At 50.9% G+C, this 19990-nt stretch overlaps 2 protein-coding genes across 13 annotated transcripts in view; both read left to right on the top strand.

Annotated features, from left to right (window-relative positions):
- Positions 1 to 324: 324 nt before the first annotated feature.
- On the top strand, positions 325 to 1783 carry LOC130257758 (metallothionein-1). Its single transcript, XM_056500587.1, has 3 exons — positions 325 to 556; positions 886 to 951; positions 1511 to 1783. Exons 1-3 carry the CDS (start codon positions 526 to 528, stop codon positions 1603 to 1605), a joined length of 192 nt encoding a protein of 63 aa, XP_056356562.1. The 5' UTR covers positions 325 to 525; the 3' UTR covers positions 1606 to 1783.
- A 9107-nt stretch (positions 1784 to 10890) lies between these two features.
- Positions 10891 to 19990, top strand: part of NUP93 (nucleoporin 93) — a 78557-nt gene continuing 69457 nt past the window's right edge. Inside the window, exons 1-5 of one of the 12 annotated variants that reach the window (XM_056500760.1) lie at positions 10962 to 11240; positions 11740 to 11838; positions 16097 to 16216; positions 16322 to 16535; positions 17090 to 17207. In XM_056500760.1, coding sequence (XP_056356735.1) covers positions 16357 to 16535; positions 17090 to 17207 — 297 coding nt within the window. In that variant the 5' untranslated portion in view covers positions 10962 to 11240; positions 11740 to 11838; positions 16097 to 16216; positions 16322 to 16356. Of the gene's footprint in view, positions 11392 to 11739; positions 11839 to 15468; positions 16217 to 16321; positions 16536 to 17089; positions 17208 to 19990 lie in introns of those variants that run through there. The other 11 variants (XM_056500770.1, XM_056500761.1, XM_056500765.1 and 8 more) reach the window with 11 other exon arrangements.

Here is a 19990-nt window from a genome sequence, read left to right as displayed (position 1 = left end):
GAGAGGAGGGGACTGAGATTTCCCAGCAGTGGTGGCACTTCTTAGATTAAAGTATCCCCCGAGTCAGATTTTGGCATCAATCAATCAATCAATCAATCAATCAATCAGCTAATCAACCAATCAATCAGTCAATCAAGGGCTGGACTGTGGGGGCTCCCTGGGTGCACCCCTTCAGCCCCCAGTCCCATCGAGTGCAGCAGCACTCCCGAGACAGGTGTCATGTGTGTGATGAGACCCGCCCGTTCTCTGCAGCCCTTCCAACACCTCGGCAGAGGCGGGTGGTCCCCCCGAGCCCTCCCTGCAGCCCGGGGAGGGGCGCGGGGTGCGGAGCCGCAGGTCACGCCGGGCGGGCGGTGAATCAGCAGCGCCCGGGGCAGGAGCCGAGCCGTGCGCAGGCTGCAGGGGCGGAGGTTTTGCACTCGCTCTCGCCTGCCCAAGGATAAATAGGAGGCGGCTGCGAGTCCTGCCAAAGCTCCTTCCCGCCGCCCAGCGCGTCTGACAGCAGGCAGCCAGCCCAGCCTGAATATGGACTCTCAGGATTGCCCTTGTGCCACAGGTAGGGCAGCGTTCCCTTCCATCCCGGGGGAAAGCGGGAGCCGCAGCATCCCTGCGGGAGCGCCGGCACTGCCGCCCGGCCTCCTCCGCCACTCCTGCTACTCTCTCGGCACGGGCTGGCCAGCGGCTGAAGTCCTCTCCCGGCACTGCGGTGTCGCGCTGGGAGCATCTCACTGGAAAGCAGCTGGGAATGCCGTGACCTCCCCTCTGAGCGAGGCTGAAGCATCACTGGATGCTCGGAGAGGACGCAATGCTGTTCCCCGCGGATCTCTGGGTTGTTGGTATCCCCTCCCATCACCTCTTCTAAACCTCTTTTTCTCCGTGTTTTAGGTGGCACCTGCACCTGCGGGGACAACTGCAAATGCAAAAACTGCAAATGCACATCGTGCAAAAAAGGTAAGGGGATCCCTAAGCCCCCCGGGGGCGGGAGGGGGCAGAAACACTCGGGGGATTTTTACTACTCATCCGTGTATGCACTGAATCAAATCAGTCTCAGCATTGCCAGTGGCGAGTTTATTCCTCACATATGGTTTTTTTCCCCCCAAAGGAGCACCACCCCCTCTCTAGGCAATGCAAGTCACTCAGTACCAGCTAAACCTGAGCATTCCCCTCAATAGCACCTCAGGCTCAGCACAGGGGGATGCTGGGGAGGAAACCTGGCACTGGGATTTCTTCTGGGTGCTCCTGATGCTGTCACCCACAGCAGAGCTGTGTGCCATGAGGGTTTGCAAGGAGAGGGACTGGGGGAATCCTGGTGAACCCCTGGGAGTTCCACACTCTCCCCCTGCCTCTCCAGTGCCAGCCCTGGCTGCACTAACCCCCTGGAAGACACTGCCAAGAATGGGGATGCTGCTAAAAGGGAACAACATGAATACATGGGAGGTGTCCCCCAAGCCCCAGCCTGAGACTTCCCGAGAATGCCCTTATTTTTTTTTTTTTTTTGTCTCTCCCACAGGCTGCTGCTCCTGCTGCCCAGCTGGATGTGCCAAGTGTGCACAGGGCTGCGTCTGCAAGGGGCCCCCCTCTGCCAAGTGCAGCTGCTGCAAATAGGGGACCCCTGACTGCACATCTGGGGGTGATGCACATCCGGGGTGGGCCAAAGAAGAATAACCTTATTGTGTATGTTAGTTGTCTTTTTTTATATATATGTTCAGATTTCTTTAGTGTTTGCCACTTTGACATGTAATAAGCTGCCTAAATAAAGTGATATGTATATAAAGGTCCATAAGGAACTTGGCACTGTCTGTTGGGTGAGGCAGTTTCCCCGGGGAGCGAGAGGACAGTGCATATGGGAGGTCATGGCAAAGAGCCTGTGTCTTATTTTTGCTCCTGTCTTCTAATCTTGGCCCTGCTCTCCCCACACTAGTCTTTCTCAGTAGTTCTGACTCTTATTTTAACACTTTCCCTTACACAACAAGGGATTTCCCCTCCCCCCCCCCCCCCCCACTCTCTTGTTACCCAGGGGCAAATCCCATGCTGTCTCCTCCACCAGAGATCCTCGGGGCTAATGAGCAGCTCGTTATTACAAGCTTTCACTGTAATAACCACCCCAGCCCTGCCCATTTCCAGGGGGAATGTTTCCACGGCAGGTGGGGTGGCAGAGAAACAGGTTTAATTTTCCTCCTGGCAGTTTAGTCAAACTGGCTGGAAGAACCACATTGCTTACCCCCTGCCACCTTTGCCAGCCTGGCTGGGTGCTCCTGGGGAGCCTCAGGTGACCTGGTTCCCCACCATGGGGTGCAGTGCACACAATGGGGTGTGATGCCCACAATAGGGTGCACTGCCTGCAGTAGGGTTCAGTGCCCAAACCAGAGTGTGATGCCCAGTGTGGTTTGCCATGCCCATACCAGGATCCCAGTGATGGGATGTGATGGGGTGCAATGCCTGTGATGGGGTGGAGTGCCCATAATGGGGTGGGATGCCTATGCCAGGGTGCAAAGCCCACAGTGGGATGTGATACCTGTGATGCCCATCTCAGGGTGTGATGCTCCCTCAGCCCAAGCACAGCCATGCTGCTGCCAGAACACTGCACCAGGTGCCACGTGCCACCCTGCTGCTTCCCAGGAATCAGTCAGGTTCTGCCTGTCCCCGCACTCCTCAAATACAGCTGTTCATGCCACTTCTTAGGTTAAGAACCTTTCCCAACCCACCCAGTCACCACTGCCAGGACTCAGCCAGGGATTTGGCACAGCTTACAGCACAGCACCCCTGCCCATGGTGCCAATCCCTAGGGAATACCCCTTTGTTCCCAGAGGGCTCCTCCCTCAGGGTATCCCCTGAGATGTCACCATCACCCCCCACCTCTGATGGGTGCAAAGGCCACCCCCATGCCAGCCGAATTTAGGCAGGGCAGGCATGTTGCAGGCATGGAGCAATCACACTAAACTCCCTGTAAAGAGCAGGGTTATCTTTATTCCTTCCAACCCAGAGAGATGTAAGTGCCAACCATACAAAAACATCATTGGTGAACTCACAGGAGTGACGGAGAGGTTGCTATCACAAAAACATCTGATTTTATCGCAAAACATCTGATTTAACCAGCAAAACTCACAGAATCACTCTGGCTTTGCTGGTCCCTGTGGGTTTGCACTGGTCCTGCCCCGTGGCTCTGCGCTGTGCCCACCCCTGTGCCCCATGGCAGTATGATGGAGAGCAGCTGTCAGATGCTGTTCCCTGCTTTCAGGGGAAGGGGAGGGAGGGGTGGGCAGATAGAGGTTCCAGCATCCCAATTCTGAGCCCTGAGACCGTGCTGGGCAGCTGCAGCTCTGCTGCCCACTTTGTGACTGTTACAGAATCAGAGTTGGACCTGGCACTTCTCTTACATGGGAACAGACTTGGGTTTAACTGCTCTGTGCCCTGGGAAATTGGAATACCAGCAGTAATACAGGAGACCCCTCCAAGCTCTCCTCTCCTCATTGATTTCTGGCACAGCCTGTCAGCAAGCCCTTGGCTCAGGGGATACTCATTCATTCCTCCCTGTTCTGCTTGCAGGATGACCTCACTATTTAGTGGAAATGCTCAGATTGGGAAATCAGGTATTTTCCAGGGTCTTTTCCTATCACAGGTTCATATACAGTTCTGTGGTGATGCTGTGTTGCCTTTTCCTGCTCACAGTAACATGGGCTCAGGACAACGTGTGCCGGGCTTCAGCACAGCCCCTCCATGTATGAGACGCAGAGTTCCTAGCAATCTGGGAATTCCCCTGCTTTCCCTGCAGCTTTGGCCCTGCGCAGTCATCCCTCACTTTTGCTATGGCTCCATGCAGGGGTGCACGATCCCATTTTGGTGATTGGGGCTCTCTTTTCCTCGACCACAGATGCAGCAGAACCCGGGGGTGGCCCGTGGGTGCTGCACATTCCCGAAGCACTGCGCCGGGGGTGTCCAGGAGGGAAGTTATTTCACAACCCGTGTTTATGTGCAGTGACACCACACGTGCTCAGTTATTCCACCTCTCCTCCTTCCCGCTCAGCCAGTGGCGTGTGCAATGCCTGCTGGCTTCGCCTCGCTGCTGCCGGCAAACACTGCCAGGAAAAAACAACTCTGTGCTTTTGCAAACAAGCACGAGCCGTTCCTTGGCACAACCACCCTGGGTCACTGAACCTCTCCTGGTCCTAGAGCCCGCTGGCCCAGGCTCCTGCCTACAGCACCATCTCTGAACCCCAGCTTGCCCCATCTGTGACACCACCAAGAGCAGGGGTTGCAGGCATGGGGACAGCCTGGCCCTGGTCCACACACTTTTTTCCATGCTGGATGTTGAACTGGCCATAAGCACGTGCGAGGTGGTGGAAGCCAGTTGGCACATAAACCCTGTGACCGGCTGGAAAACTCACAGGGATGAGAAAGTGATTCCCAGCCGCTCCCAGCTGGCAATGCCAAGCTACCACACTGAATCCCCACGCTCACCTGAGGGTACTGCACAAAACTCTGTCAAGGGAGGTTTAGACTGGGTATCAGGAAAATGTTTTCTGCTCAGAAGGTAGTCAGGCCCTGGAACAGACTCCCCAGCGAAGTAGTCACTGCACCAAACCTGACAGAGCTTAGGGAGCTTTTTGGACAACATGCTCAGGCACACAGTGTACTTTATGGAGTTGTCCTGTGCAGGTTTAGGAGTTGGACTCAATGATCCTTGTGTTCAGGCTGTTCTATGATTCATCCCTCCTACCATCTGAGCACTCCCACGGGGGCTGCCCAGGGCTATCTCACTCTCCAGTGGGGCGCCTTGAACAATCAGTCTCATCCTCAGGGACAGCCCCGTGCACCCCACAGCCACCCTGAGGTGGGGGGGCACTGCTGCACCACAGCGCTGGACACATGGGGCAGCGTCACGGGGCTGTCCCAAGTGTGCAGGACGCGGTGGCAGTGCCATGGCAGCTGGTACCCGCACACCCCGCGCATTCCAGCGGCTCGGTCCCCGGGAGCGCAGCACCCGGCGGGAGCGGGGCGCAGCTGGGACACCCGGGGTGCCCGCAGCGGGCCGGGAGCCGGGCTGGGCGGGCACGTCCGTGACCCGGGTGAGCGCGGCACGGCACGGCCCGGGGTGGGGCACGGCCCCGGAGTGAGCACGGCCCCAGGGTGAGCACAGTACGGCCCCGGGGTGAGCACGGCCCCGGGGTGAGCACGGCCCCGGTGAGCACGGCCCGAGGGGGAGTATTGCCCCGGGGTGAGCACGGCCCGAGGGTGAGCACGGCCCTAAGTGAGCACCGCCCCCGGTGAGCACGGCTCGAAGTTAGCACGGCCCCAAGTGAGCACGGCCCGGCGCCGCCCCCGGTGAGCACGGCCCGCGGTGAGCACGGCCCGGTCTCGGTCTCGCCGCTGCACCGTGCGCAGCGCCAGCACCGCCCCGCGTCCTGCCCCATAAATAGCGGGCGGCCGGCGCTGCTCTGCACCGCTGCCATCCCGCCGGAGCGAGCCGAGCCGAGCCGAGCCAAGCCAGACTGAGCTAAGCCGAGCCGAGCCGAGCCGAGCCATGGACCCCCAGGACTGCACGTGTGCCGCCGGTAAGTGCCCCGTTCTGTCCCGGCTGGCTCCCGCCTGGCTGCCGCCTGGCTCCCGGCTGATCCCGCTCTCCTTCCCTCGCTCCCCAGGTGACTCCTGCTCCTGCGCCGGGTCCTGCAAGTGCAAGAACTGCCGCTGCCGGAGCTGCCGCAAGAGTGAGTGCGGGGCTCAGGGAGGGGGGACCCGGCCTTGTGTTCGGAGGGAGCTGCCACTGCCCTGTGGATATCCGTGGGCACCTCTCTGCTCCACTGGGAAGCTTCTTGTACTGTGGGACTCCGTGGGCACCTTGGTGCTCCTACGGGGAACCCTTCCTTGCTCTTTGGTACTCTACACTTTCCTGTCCCACAAGGGAACTCTTTGTGTCAGACCCAATGGGGACCTCCCAACTCTTGCCCTGTACTCAATCCCTCTTGCCGTGTCGGACCCCGTATGGAGACCCCACCACTCCCTCTCTTGCCCTGTAGGACCCTCATGGAATCCTTCCCTCTTCCCCTGGCCCATTGAGACACACGCACACCCTCTGGGTGCTCTGGGAGGCTGCCCCTGCCCTGTAGGACCCTCACGGAGGGCTCCACCCCGTTGGGATCATCAGCCCTGCTCATGCAGAGGTGGTGTTTCCCACTCTCAATCGGGTCCCCCTGCTTCATAGAACCCCAATCCCTTCCACCCACCTCCTAACTCTTGTGTCCCCCCCAGGCTGCTGCTCCTGCTGCCCTGCAAGCTGCAGCAACTGTGCCAAGGGCTGCGTGTGCAAGGAGCCGACCAGCAGCAAGTGCAGCTGCTGCCACTGAGCCGCTCGCCTCTGCCTGTAAATAGTCGGCACGCTTCGGGGATGGGGGGTGGGGGGCACAGAAAAGCCTATTTTTTTTTGTTTTTCATATTTTGTATTTTCTGTACCAGTGGTGAAACTGGATGGAAATAAAGGAGTTTATCTGAAGGTGTGAGTGCTTCTTTGGCGCTGGGTTGGAGGCTGAGCCACTTGGGACACCTGTGTAGGAATTGTTGCTGCAGGGTGGGAGAGGGCTGCTCACAAACACCCCCATGTCCTTCCCTAAGTGGGCTCTGCACCTCCTTCAGGGAGAAAAGGAGCTTCACTGGGCACAGGATGGATCTCATCCTACATGTGGGATTGCTCTGGGCATCTTTGAGGTGCTGGTCTCCTAGGAAGGACAGATGACACACCCAGAGGTGTGGGCAAGCAGTGGAAAGAGGGTTTCTAGTCCCCTCCAACCTTTCTTTGGCTTCATGGCAGGTGCCTCTACATGGCATTTGGGGCTTCCTTTTGGTGAAAGAACTTGTGGGGAGCAAGTGTGGTGGGTGGGAGGGTGATGTGTGCTGGCAAGATGCCCACCCTGAGCTGCTGCTGGAGAGCACTTGGACAAATTCTAGTGGGGACAAACCTCCCTTCCTCAAGAGCTTATGCTTTGCAAACCCAAACCCATTGCAGAGCAGATCCATACCCAAAGGAACACTTTCCCTGCAGCCTCTCCATGCCAAATACTTGCAGCTACAGTGCCTGGCTCCTGCTGTGGGCAAAACTTCCACTATTTTCCAGCTCATTTTTGGGAAGCACCTTGCTTAGAGCTGCAATGACCTCCAGATGCAGGAGGGCAGGTAACCATAGCCATGAATGCAGTGCTTGGCTGCCTGGATTTGGGATGGCTGCTGGGATGGAGGAGGGAGGAGAGTGGGAAGATGCATGGGACGCATTTTGCTTCCGAAAGTCTCTGCCAAGTGAAAGAGTCACTTTTTAGGCACTTGCTTGCTCATACATGTCTCCTGGGTGTGCCCCACCACAGGTGTAAGTTCCCAGCAGTGCTGCCCTCACCCACTTTGTGCCTCTTTGGGCAATGGGACAGCTCTGCCTGGCAGGAAAATGTCCTGCAGTCTGTGGTGACAAGGCACCAGGGACAAGATAAATTTAAAAACCAGCAAAATTGGTCATTTGTGTATACATGTAGTCCTTTCTGCTAGGCTGGGTGGCACAGTGGGAGAGAGCATGGCAATACCAGTTCCTGGGGATGTTTCAGGCATCCAGGATGGTCCATGCTCACCCTTTCCCCAAAGTCTGCCCAGCTTCAGCACGTGGTGCCCAGACTGCTCAGCACTAACTTTGCCAGTGAGAAAAGCAGCACCTAGCTCAGCATCCATTTGCCTTTTAAATGTGTTGCCTTATTGCATCAGTGTGTCTTTTCCTAAGCAGCCTCCCAGCACTGCTTGTTGCAACAGAAGTGTAGTGCTGGAAATGGGTTTTAAGGGTCTGCCCTGCCCTAAATGCGTTTTAAAAATAATCCCATGGGAAGATGCTTTGCTGGAAAAGAAGACTGGCATGGCTCTGCTGCTGGAGCCACATGAAACAGAGCTGCGACCCTAGCCACTGTAGGCGCCCGCATCCTGCCCCAAAACAGCCGGCGCCGATGGGGTTTCCCCTCGCAGGAAGCGCCCCAGGCATCAACCGCTCCAGCAGCGTGCCAGGGTGGGACTGGGCACACACTTCTGCACCGTGCCGGTGCCAGCCTGCCCTGCTGCTCCTGCTTCTGCCTGCACGCCTGTCTGGCTGAGTCCCTCAGCCTCTGTGCCCTTTCCAGCCTCCCCAGGAGGGATTTGGGGCGAGGAAAGGCGCAGGACCAGCAGAGTGGGTGCTGGCACCCATGTGAGGAGCTGGTCAGCGATGTACCCAGTGCCTGCCCTTGCCTGTAGCTGCTCTCAGTGAGGTGTCAAAGTACTTTAGGATGAAGCAGGAAGTGCAGTCAGCCTGTGGACAGCTCTGTATAGTGGGAGGGTGGGGGGAGCTTTTGCTTGATCCAAGAGGAGGCTGACGTGCTTTATCCAGCCCCGAAGAAAAGCCCAGCTCAGTTCGGCGCCGTGGTTTGAGGCGTCCGTGGATCCTCTCTGGGCACCCGGGGGAGCCAGGGCAGGGAGGTCCTGGGTGCACTCCCGGTCGAGCAGCTCATGGAGCTGCATTCAGTTCCGCTTTTTCTGGCTGTGTGTGAATCCCAGGGCGATGAGGGATGTCCGTGCCCCCGCGGGGCGCTGACACACAGCATGTGCAGGAGGGACACGTGTCCTGTGCAGGAAGGATGTGCGCTCTGTGCAGAGCAGCGATGCGCGGTGTGCAGAGGGGACGAGCGCCCTGCGCTCAGCGACACGAACTCTGCGCCGAGGGGACATGGTCCTGTGCCGAGGGGACAAGCGCTGTGCGCAGAGACATGCACCCAGTGCAGAGAGTAAACACACCTTGTGCAGAGGTGACAGGCACGTGTGCACAGGGGAAGTTACACCCTGCCCTCAGGAGATGTGCGCCCAGGGCAAAGGGAAAATGTACCCAGAGGAGGAGAAAATAGTCATAGAACTGTTGGAAAGGTTGGAAAATCCCTCTAAGGTCATCAAGTTCAGCTGCTACCCCAGCACTGCCAAGCCCACCCCAAAACCAAGTGACACATCTCCATGTTTTTTAAATCGCTCCAGGGGTGGTGACACCACTACGTTCCTGCGCAGCCTGTTCCAGTGCTTGACAACACTTTCAGTGAAGTATTTTGAGTAATATCCAGTCTAAAACCCCTGGCACAGAGGCGAGAAGCACCCTATGCTCCCATGATGGTCACCCAGTATGGAGGGTACAGGCATCTGATGTAGAGGGGACAGCACCCTGCACATCCTGGGCAAGGGAACAGGGTAGAGGGCCGGGCACCCACAGAGGGGACAGCACCCCTTGCCCCCTGTGCAGAGGACCCAGGTCCTATAGTAGGACCCACGGCTGGTCTGTGGGTTAGAGAGGGTTAATGCATGAGGTTTGTTTTGAGAAGTGTTCTCTGACCAAGGCTGTTGGCCTGGAGACGAAGAAGAGAAGACGAAGAAGAAGATAAGCAAGAAGAAACCTGCAGCTGTGAAAAATATTTTTAGAAAAGTCTTGGGGAAAACAGAGGCGTAGATGGGTTTTACGCCAATGAACCTTATGTTGATCTATTGTGGCCAATGAACAAAGTGTAAACTTTGTAGAGTGTGCGAAAGACAGCCGGTTGTTGTAATAAACAAGCACAGAATAGTGTGAATAAACAAGTGAAGTACAGTGTGCCTTGTGTGTGTCGCTCCCGCCCCTACAGCGGCAGGGTCCCGCCCCGGGAGCGGCTGTGCCGGGCGAGCCCTTCCGCAGGGATCTGCTGCCACCTGCCTGCCCGCAGCGCCCGGCCCGGCTCCCTGCCTGTCCCCGCTTCCCTCGGTCCCTCCTGTGTCTGCTTCTTCCCGCTCCCGGCCCCTCAGGACGGCTGTGCCCCATCCCGCCCCGCAGGGCACCGGCGGCGGCTCCGGGCGGACCGGGACTCTCCTCGCTCTGCAGAGGTGCCCCGGGAGCCTGGAAGAGCTCAGGGAGAGCTGGGGTGGCACAGCCACCCTACCAGGCCATCCATCCCATCAGGACACCAGTCACACCAGGACAACTGTCCCACCAAGGCACCTTTCCTACTAGGGCATCATTCCACCAGGGCATCCTGCCGGGGACAAGTGCTCCCCCCAAACTGATACGACAGGCAGGAATCTACCCTGAACCCTGCACGCACTTGGCAATTAGGAGGAGCGGCTACAGCCGGTGCTAGTGCTGCCTCTGCCCTGGGAACTGCTTCTTACATGGGAAAATTCGGAAATAGAGACTGTATCAATGGGGAAATCTGTTCGGCTTTGAAGGTTTGATGGGCGATGTTTTGGACCAGTAGCAAGATCCACCATCTCTTATATAAGCAGGCTGCTGCCTTTCGAGTCCATTAAATTCCCCGTTCTCAGATTTTGCCCGACAAATCCCGTGTCATTGGCAATATCTGTTTAAGAGCTGTCGTGCGTGTGCCCAGGAGGGGACCAAACACAGCGGACCTCTATAATCCTCAGAACACCTGAACATTGTACAGGTGATGGTGAGAGTACCTGCTGGCTGTGAGTTTGTTTGCTGGTGTATTTGCCCATAGGAGGCAAAATCGGGATGAATTCTTTATCCTCCTTTTACCTCCCAAGGAATCAGCTCCCAGACGGGGTTATGCCAGCAAGAGTCAGCGCTGACTAGGAAGGAAGAGGGGGAATAGAGAGGAATAGCCCCATGCACGTTATTTCTGCGTCTCTCTTATTTCGGCGATTTCGGCGCGGCGCGCGCATCGCGGGGAGGCGGGAGGCAGCCTCGAACCCGGGCCGCGGGAGGCACCTGCCCCCCCCACATTCGGTCCGCGCCCGCCTCCGGGCGCGTCAATAAAGTTGTTCTCGCGAGGGGGCGGGAACCGGCACCCGGCGGAGAGCGGCGGCTGGGCCAATAGGAACACGCGGCGCCGGGACGTGCGGCGGCTCGGCCAATGGGAGCTCGGGGAAGGGAGAGAGCGCAGCCAATGGGGCGCGCGGCGCGGGCACGGCGGGCGCGGCGGGCGGCGCGGAGCGCAGGTGAGGTGAGGGCGCCGCGCGTGCGGGCCGGGGCTCAGCGCCTCTCCGTCCCTTTCCCCGGCTTCTTCCCGTTCTCTGGTGCTCGCTGCCTCCTTCCCCCCGTGTCCGGAGCCCCCGGCAGCCGCTCCTCGCCCATGGCTCGCTCTGTGGCCCGTGCAGGCCGCTACGGCGGGAGGCTGGCTGGGAGCGCTCCCGGCCTCCTCGTGGGCGCTCCCGGGGCTCCGCGGAGCTGCTGCTGTCAATAACCCGCGCCAGTGCAGCGGGGCCGCCTGTGGGTGCGCGAGGAGCGGTCTGTACTTCCGAGCGGGTTTGTGCTGCTCGGCAATGCCGAGCCCGGCTGTAGAAAGGGAGTTTAGTTTAACCAAAGTGCGGTGTTGGCGCTTCAGGAAGCAGAAGTTGGTTGTCTGGGAAGGTTTCTGGGTTTGTGTGCGTGTGTGGTTTGGTGTCTGTTTCGTTTTCTGTGCATGGGGGTCTTTCTTCCCCGCTGTGGGTTTGCTGGTTGGGTCCTAGAAATTCATAGAATGTTAAGGGTTTGGAAGGCATTTCAAAACTTGTCTAGTTCCACCCCTCCTTACCTTAGGCAGGGACATCTTCTGCTAGATCAGGTTGCTCAAGGCATTATCCAGCCTGGCCTTGAACATTGGCAGGGATGGGGCAGTCACAGCTTCCCAGGGCAACGTGTACCAGTGCCTCACCCCCCTCACTGTAAAGAATTTCTTCTTAAGTTTCCCCTCTTTCAATGCTTATCTATTACTCCTTGTCCTTTCACTACAGTTCCCGACAAAGAATCCCTCTCTGGCTTTGCTGTAGGACCACTTCAGATACTGGAAGAGTATATGAACAGTGAGTGGAAAGGCTTGAATTAAAGTCCAGGTACTGCTTCTCTTCTACAATTTGGTCATGTTCTCGGGACAGTAATTATGGCATGGAAAGTTAAGGTGATTGTGAGAAAGGAGCATCAGTTTCTGTCTGCTTTAGTGCTGTTTCACTTATGTTGTGTCTTAAAAAGTTTTCCTACTCCTTGAGAAAACTTAAGATGGAAAAAGCTTAAAATTGCTAGGAAGAATATATGTGATTATGTCATCTAAATCCATAAGGTTTCTGTGGTGCAGCTATGACAGGAAATTCAGTGAGGGGGAAGGATATGGGTTTTCATGTAAGTAGCTTCAAATACTGAACCAAATGCTCTGTCTAGTAAGGATCAGTTATTGCCCTGCTCAGTTGGGTGCTTAAAATAAAGACTAAGTGCTTGAAAAAGAGGGAGAGTGGTAAGATGGCAAAACTGCCAACTGAGACAGTTATTCAGAACAGTGGGGACTTGAGACCATTATGAGGAATTAATGGCAGATAAAAGGAAGTGTTGACAAATGTGTGATAGTGTATTTTGGTAGAAATCACTTCAAATGCCTACTATTCAAGTCCACTTTAAATAATTAACAGTGTAGAGAAGCATTGTATGCCCTTTCTTGCCCTTTCTCACAGTGCAAGTGCAAGTAACCCAATGTCACTGCCTTTAAAACTCTGAAAAAACCCATTTTTGATCAACATCCCTTACTGTAAGGGTCATAAGAAGATTGGACCTACCTACAGATGAGATGAAGAAGAAAATATGCATGACTGAAAGCATTTTTATAGGAGGCAGAGGAGCCTTAATTGATAGTGGTAGAAGAAACAATAGGTTTGGAAGGTTGTTGTGTGGTCTATTCAGGATTTTCCAGCATCTGTCTTTTATTGCATGGGGAACAGGCTGTTGTACCAGATGAAGTACCAAATATAGCTTGAAGCTTTTAGGTATTTGTTTTTAAGGTGGCCTATTGTGATTTTATCTGGATTTAATGTAGTTAGGGTATGGAAACTTTCCCTCTGTTAGGTTTGATAAACATTGTGTTTTACAGGTAAGAGGATGGTGTGCTGAGAATGTGCAGCAGATATTTGGGTTGTACAATTGTCTGCCTGCTCTTTGATTATCATCTCTGTGTTTCTTAATCACTTCCCCGTCTGTAACACCGTGATTATGTTGCTGACTTCTCTGAAATGCCTGGATGTCTGCTTATGCCATGTGCCATGCCAGAGCTGGGTATTATTGCTGCTGCTCAGACAGAATTCCCCAGGCCTGCAAAATGGACCTTTTACTTATTCATGTAGTAGACATTAATTCATTATTAGTAGACAGAAGCTGCTCCACTCTCTGTAGCAGACCAGGCTTGGAGCCTGTTGAAAAAGCACTTTTACCTCAGATATTGGCTTTAGGAAGTAGAGCAATGCTGGCTTGCTCTTACTACTCGTGCTCTTGTGTTTTCTTACCACAAGAAGCTGCTCCTGACTCATCAGACTGGGTATCTTGAGCATTTTGAGGTGGGAGCCTCTTTGAGAAATTAACACTGATTTCTTCCTTTTTGATTTCCATTTTGAAGAATCTTTCTGCAACTTGTGGAACTCTTGTTTCATCAGCTGCTCTGAATGTAGTGAGTGAGGCTTTCCTTCTCCTCTGTGACATCATCTTCCTTTCTTTTTACCAGAGCACTGGAAAATCCTAACGTTTTTAGTGTTTCTCAAAGTTAATTGGTTAGTTGTCAATGTGTGAAGTATGGCAGACACTTGCACATGTACTGGAGTATTTCAGCTTTGTGTTTTTCTGAATCTAGTACAGTAAAATGTTCATTGTGGCCGTATTTGGAGTAGAATAGCTGCAGCTTTCTTCCTAAGATAGCATTGTAGAGCTCATGAGGAGTTTTTAGTGTTTTTTAGGTAAGAAATCGTTAATTATAATCAGTCTGAATAGATTTATGAAACCTGTCATCTTTTCTGGTTTTTTTTGTGGCTTAAACTTAGTCAACTTGTGCAATATATAGTGCTTATGTGTGGTTTTAAATGCTGGGGAAATTAAACTGGGGTTTAATGGAATCGTAGTATAATGCAGCAGCTTCTATTCATAAGTCATCAAAGTTGTTTTACAGAAGAGCTTTTTCAATCCTGGCTTTTAGCCCAAGGTCAGTCTGATTTCACCAAAGTCAATTTAATTTCTGAAGTATTTTCTTTCTCTTAGGTGTTGGTTGTTGCTCCTTCCCCAGCCAGACATGAAAATCTGTCATCACTGTGCTCGTTACTGTGGAAGCAGTTTCCATCTTGCACAGCAGCATGGAGAGTCAGACTGCAGTTTCTTGAATGCAGTAAATTCTGCTAGGGTGGAGACAGTGGTACTGTTACATTATTGTGCTGGTTATACAAATATTCAGTCTAAATGTTTGAATTCCATCACTTGGAAAAAGATATTTAGTGTTGGCTCTCTGAGTTTTGAGATGTTGCTTCCAGTGCTTGGTAATAATCACAGGTACTTTAACTTGCTCCAAAATAACCAGTTTATTCCATGTTTGCTGAATTGGGTTCAGTCTCACAGAGTTGTTGCAATTGTCCTACACAGGCAAACTTATGTGACAGACCTTACATGGTATTAATGTGGTGTGTGCAGGTAAAAAGTGCAGGTTTGGGAGCAGCTCTGTAGCACTGATTTTTCACGCTTTTGGTTTCAGCAGTCTGAGAAGTTGTTGCTTCTTACACTTCTAGCTTTTTATCTTGGTAATGAAAAGAGGAGGTGGACCAGATTGGATCAAATGCAGCTGATGTCTATGTTGTTCTCACAGTCAGTGCTCCTGGAGGATCTCATCAGTCTCTGAATGTGCAGGAGTGTGGCTGTTCTGGTCAGCGTCTGCCAACAGAGGCTGTTCCTGGCAGGGGTGCATCTGAGTTATTGCAAGTAAACACTGGGAAGATGTTCTGTACTGCATTGCAGGGCATGAAACTGCTTATTTCCACCCTCCTCCTCTCTGCTCCACTCCATCTCGGTGGCACGCTAATCTGTTCAAACAGATCCGGTCTCTGCCATCTCACCTTATTAACAAGTCATTGCAAATACAATCATTCCCTCCCCCAGCTTTCCAGAAGTGTGTGGGGAGTGCTAGTGAAATTCTCCATTCCTGGATGCTGCTGTTAGGGTTTGTCCTGGCACCCAGGCAGGAGGGATCCGTTTCTCTTTCAAACTGCATATGTCTGAATGAATCATCATGCAGTGCTTTTAAATCATTTGTCCAGACAGAGGAAAGCACTGCTAGTGCTGCTGGTAGTTGTACTTGGAAGCAGTGGTGAGACTGAGAACGTGAGGAATGTTCAAATTCTTTTTTGTCCAAAATTTCTTTGCTATGGTTGAGGAGTACAAAGAAATTGCAGGCTATTGTTGATTTCTAAAAACCTCTGTTTTCTTCTTAGGGGGCTTCCTTGAACCAGATAGTCTCCAATTTTACTTTTGAGTAAATGATAAACAGTTGGAGTTAATGCTTGAGATCTGGTTTCTCTTATTTCATCCGGGCCCTCTGGGTTTGGGTGCAAAAGCTAGGAGAGAGGGACTGTACTGAAGATTTCCATCTCTGTAGCACCATTCAGCACCACAGATTTCTCTAATCTTCTGCGGCTTTACAGAGGTGTCTGATGCTTGTTACTTGTAGCTGGTTTAGCTGCAAACCATGATTTGGTGTGGGAAATTGAGGTTTTGGGTTTCATATTTCATTAATGTGGACACCATTCCACCTACATGTCTTTTTTCATAGTGATCCCAAGCATGTGTGCTTTTGGCTTCATTCTGAATTTAGAACTGCAAGATGCATTTAACGTCTCTTCTGTTACATCCCTTGCCTTGTGCTTTAATTTCTTTAATAATTCTGTCACTGAGTCAATGCAAGGAATTCTTACACTGGTAAAACTTCTGCAGGCATTGAATTTAGACACAGGTCTTCTAAACTGGAAGGAACATGCACTTACTTCTTTTGGCTGGGGGTTAATGACATGGAGAAACATATTTTAACAGTTAGCTAGTTATGGCTGTCTGTGTACATCTAGAGCTCAACTGTTTTGCTATTAATTTAACTACATGTTTATGTGTGTTTTCAGCCCTCATATATTCCTATGCTTGCACATGTATGCATCTTCCTTCATAATATATAAAAATACAGAATCGTGGAATGGGATGGGACCCGATTGCTGCAAGCAATCTTTATGTGTGTATGCAAGTAGTTTATAGCTAAAGTAACACCAAATTCTTCACAGGGACTTCTCTGCTTTCACCCTCCTTTGTTTTAAGGCAAAATATGAACTGTGGTGTGGCATCTGCATTGTGCTTCTGACAGACCCATGGACTGTAGTGCTGCAATGGAAAGCTCTCTGAGACCACTTGAAAGGATTTCCTTGGGGAGGACAGACAGTGTGTATCCTGTTCTGGAAGACCTGCTCTTGCTGGTCTGTCTGTCGCCCCCCGAGCAGAGAAACTGTTTATGGCTGAGCAAGAATTTTCCCTTTTTCCCTGAAGGTTTCTGTGTATCTTGAGCAAAAGCTGGCGCAGCGATGGACACGGAGGGCTTTGGAGAGCTGCTGCAGCAGGCAGAGCAGCTGGCAGCGGAGACAGAAGGGATCTCGGAGCTGCCGCACGTGGAGCGCAACCTGCAGGAGATCCAGCAGGCGGGGGAGCGGCTGCGCTCCCGCACCCTGACCCGCACCTCGCAGGAGACTGCGGATGTGAAGGCGTAAGTTCGGGGCACTGGCCCTGGAGACTCTGCACATGCAGTGGGAGCTGTTGGTGGGTTTGCTTTCCAATCTTTGGGGAGTCCTGCTGGGAGAAGTACTGCAAAACTGTTTTATAGAATCACTGCAAAGCTTGTGTTTCGTTTGTTTTCTTCCCACCTTTCTCCTACTTCCAAAAAACAATAGGATAGTTGAGGGATTTATCTGAGGGGCTACTGTTCTTCATTTTGGACACTAAAGATAAAAAGTGCAGTATCTTGTTCTGGCTGCTGCTGAAGATGTTTACCAACATGGTGTACATTTTTTTTTTCTGTTAGGAAGGACTTGGCAGCTGTGCAGCACTGCAGTGGAACAGCAGAAAGAGTTCAGCAGGGCTGAGGTGTTTACATAGACACATTGGGCTGCTCAAAGTTTGGTTCTGTGCGGTTCTTTTAATAGGTCTAGGAGCACTGTCTGTACATGTCTAGCTGCTGACCTAAATATTGGCAATGAATCTGGGTTTAGAATTCTTTCTGTTCAATGCTAATTTCATATCTGTACAATTTCTTCCTTGTAGATCGGTTCTTCTTGGGTCTAAAGGGCTTGATATATCCCACATTTCTCAGAGACTTGAGAGTCTAAGTGCAGCCACTACATTTGAGCCTCTTGAACCTGTGAAGGACACTGACATCCAGGTAGGGACATTTCTGACATGAATTACACTGCCCTTGCTACTGCCCTTGCTGTGTTGTGCTTCAGAACTGTTCCAAGGCTTCTGTGGAGATAGTTTGGCTCTCTGTTTAATTGACTGGCTAGAGGAAGCACAGAGGGGAGATGCTGCTTTCAGTGCTGAAAGGTGTTTGGGTTAGCCATAAGAAGCAGCATTAGGTACCAAGATAATAGAAGTGCTTTAAGTTCCAAATTCTTGCTGAAATCAAGAGGAACTAGGTACATATTTATACTCCCTTGGTGGACCTGTCTTTGTTGGCCTTGCAAGCCTAAATTGCACAGAGATACCTCTCTCATAGTTTTGAAACTTTTTTTATGTCTGATTGGAAAAATACACGTGGAACCACTTTTGAGGCAATTTTGAGGTGTTGGAATAGGGGGCATTTAAGTCAACAGTCAAAAGCGGGGAGTATAGCTTTTTTGTTTCATTCTATCACAAATGTCTTAATGTTATTTTGGTGATAGACTGAATTTGCTGTGGTTCAAATGCTGTATAAGATGATTTTATTTTGTAAAGTTTCCTGTAAATTTTTCCTGGGTGTCTTAGAAATTACTGTGACCCATCTAGTTTTGCTTTCTGATAGTTGCTTGCCCTTGTAGAATATCTTCATGATGAAACCTGCAATATTCATTACTCAGTTTAGAGCTGGTATTGGAATTGATGTTGTGGGTTGTGTTGAAGGTAATAGTCTAAATTACTGGTTAATCATTTTGAAGCTCATATTTTCTCTCTTTTCTGGCAGATGGTTCACTTAGGAGGGTCAGAAGAGTTAAGCACTTCTCTTTTTGCAGAAGTACTACTTCAGGATGGGAAGGGAAGCATGGGAAATTGCCCCATTTTGTCTAACATACGTTTTACTTTTGCATTTGATGCCACCCATTTTGGGTGCAGGGCCCTTAGTTGAATCTCATGCTAGTGTTAGGAGCTCTGTGGTCTGTTGTTTTCAGGCAGACTTATTTCACGCCAGTTTTCAAAGGCCTTTCTCTCTGGATACTTTATCTGTTGCCTAATCATAAAATGAGAGCTCTAAACCACTGGCATTGTTCACTTTCAGTCTTTTCTCATTTTATCCCTTTGTCCCAATTTCTGATGCTGTTGTCTTTCTAATTGGTGATGTTAAAGTTGGTACATGTCTTTCTTGGCCTCATTCTGTCTGTTTTTTTAACAACTTGCCTCTTTTTCCTTTTTTCTTTTTTTTTTCAGGTTTACTACTGATGTTAATTCTTTGATTTCTACTGTTTTTCCTCTCTGTTGTAAAAAGAATCTTATCGTAGATTCTCAAGCCCAGAAGCAGTGGAGCTCTTGACTTTCTGGAGCTGAGATCTGTGGCATGAGAAAACGGATACGATTGCATAATAACAGTATTTTATATTATTGCTGATTACCTAACTAAAATGTGAAGATTTTCTTCTTTCTTAGTTATACCAGATCTCAAGGCCTTACTTGAAATGGTGATTCTGGTATATTCTGGTAGTAATCTTGGCATGTTTTCTTATCTCCAGTAACTTTCTTTAATCACCCTCATCAATATTTGAATGTATTCTCCTGATCAGGAAAAGCTCCAAATTTAACATAAAACAGTGGTTAATTGCAAATCAGTGTGTTTAAATGGCCAAATTAGCCAATGAGATTCAGCCCTTTCTTCAGGAGAACAGCTAAAAAGTACAAATAAGAAACAGGATTAAAATCAATCATTTAATCAAAGTTCCCTGTTTGCTGTGTTGAATCATGATTACCACTAGAGATTTAATCACTGACCGCTGCTCTTCTCTGAGGCTTAATACTTGTGTGCTTTGAATCTTACTCTTTTTTTTTTTTTTGCAGGCTGTGTGCAGAAAACATTCATAGTCAATTAGCTGAAAGTGATTTGCAAGGGGAAGAATGGCAAGGGGCTCCCCTTCAGATCATCTTGGAGGCATATGAGCCAAGTGTCAGTTTTAAATGTTTTGTCCCTGCTTGTTTTTGCATTTAATGTGTGCAAGGATTTTATGCTTTGCAAAAAATCATCCTCTGCTCTGAGGATATTTGCAGTTACATCTCAGGCTGTCTGGTGTCAACTGTGGTCTGCACCTGAAAGTTACTTGCTTAGAATATGGACAATTGTCCATACCTTTCTGTAGGTTCTAGTATGCAGTCACCAACACTTTTAGAATAGTTTTTATTAAGTTCTGTTAGTTATGCAAGAGGACTTTTGTGTTAGACACTGCTGATAGTCCTCTAATTACCTCTGTTAATCAAGAAGGTCTTTAAATTATTTGATGCTTTAGATAAAGATGTGCTACAAAAGTTTCTTTCTATGTTACTTTTTCTAATACCTCCTGATGGTTGTTGGGATTTCTTTTACTTGTTCCTAGATAGTTTCTTAAGTCTTCTTCAGGTGTGTTGTGTTTGTTTTAAGGCAGATGAAGCTATCCCTGTGCACTGTGTAGAATCCTCCCTCCAAATATATGTATGTTCCCATTGTATCTGGAGGGCAGTGTGCACAGTGATATAAGGGAGGGGTCTGGTTTATTTCTTTACAGGACTTTACTGTTCCTCTGCTGTTACTCAGTATTTACACAGCTATGCTGGTAAACTATTTCTGTGAATTGGGAAGCCTTGTTCTGTTCTGCATCAAGCCTTCAGCCTGTGCCTTGTGGCATTATCATTGCTCTTTTTAACCCACAAGAACTTCTTCACATGTTCTTCATGAACTTGGTCCACACTGTATCATCAGTGTTCTAGGCTCAACTGTCCTTCCTCGGACCT

Source organism: Oenanthe melanoleuca, chromosome 11 (genome assembly GCF_029582105.1).
Source record: "Oenanthe melanoleuca isolate GR-GAL-2019-014 chromosome 11, OMel1.0, whole genome shotgun sequence".
Classification (NCBI taxonomy): Eukaryota; Metazoa; Chordata; class Aves; order Passeriformes; family Muscicapidae; genus Oenanthe; species Oenanthe melanoleuca.
Note: the sequence above shows the minus strand (reverse complement) of the source record. Positions and strands in the feature narration are given on the sequence as shown.

What these genes read in the sequence shown, in the direction of transcription:
- LOC130257758 (XM_056500587.1), top strand. Translation starts at nt 526, where the DNA reads ATGGACTCTCAGGATTGCCCTTGTGCCACAG. An exon ending in GGATTGCCCTTGTGCCACAG is followed by an intron (nt 557 to 885) that starts GTAGGGCAGCGT and finishes TCCGTGTTTTAG; the next exon opens with GTGGCACCTGCACCTGCGGG. An exon ending in ATGCACATCGTGCAAAAAAG is followed by an intron (nt 952 to 1,510) that starts GTAAGGGGATCC and finishes TCTCTCCCACAG; the next exon opens with GCTGCTGCTCCTGCTGCCCA.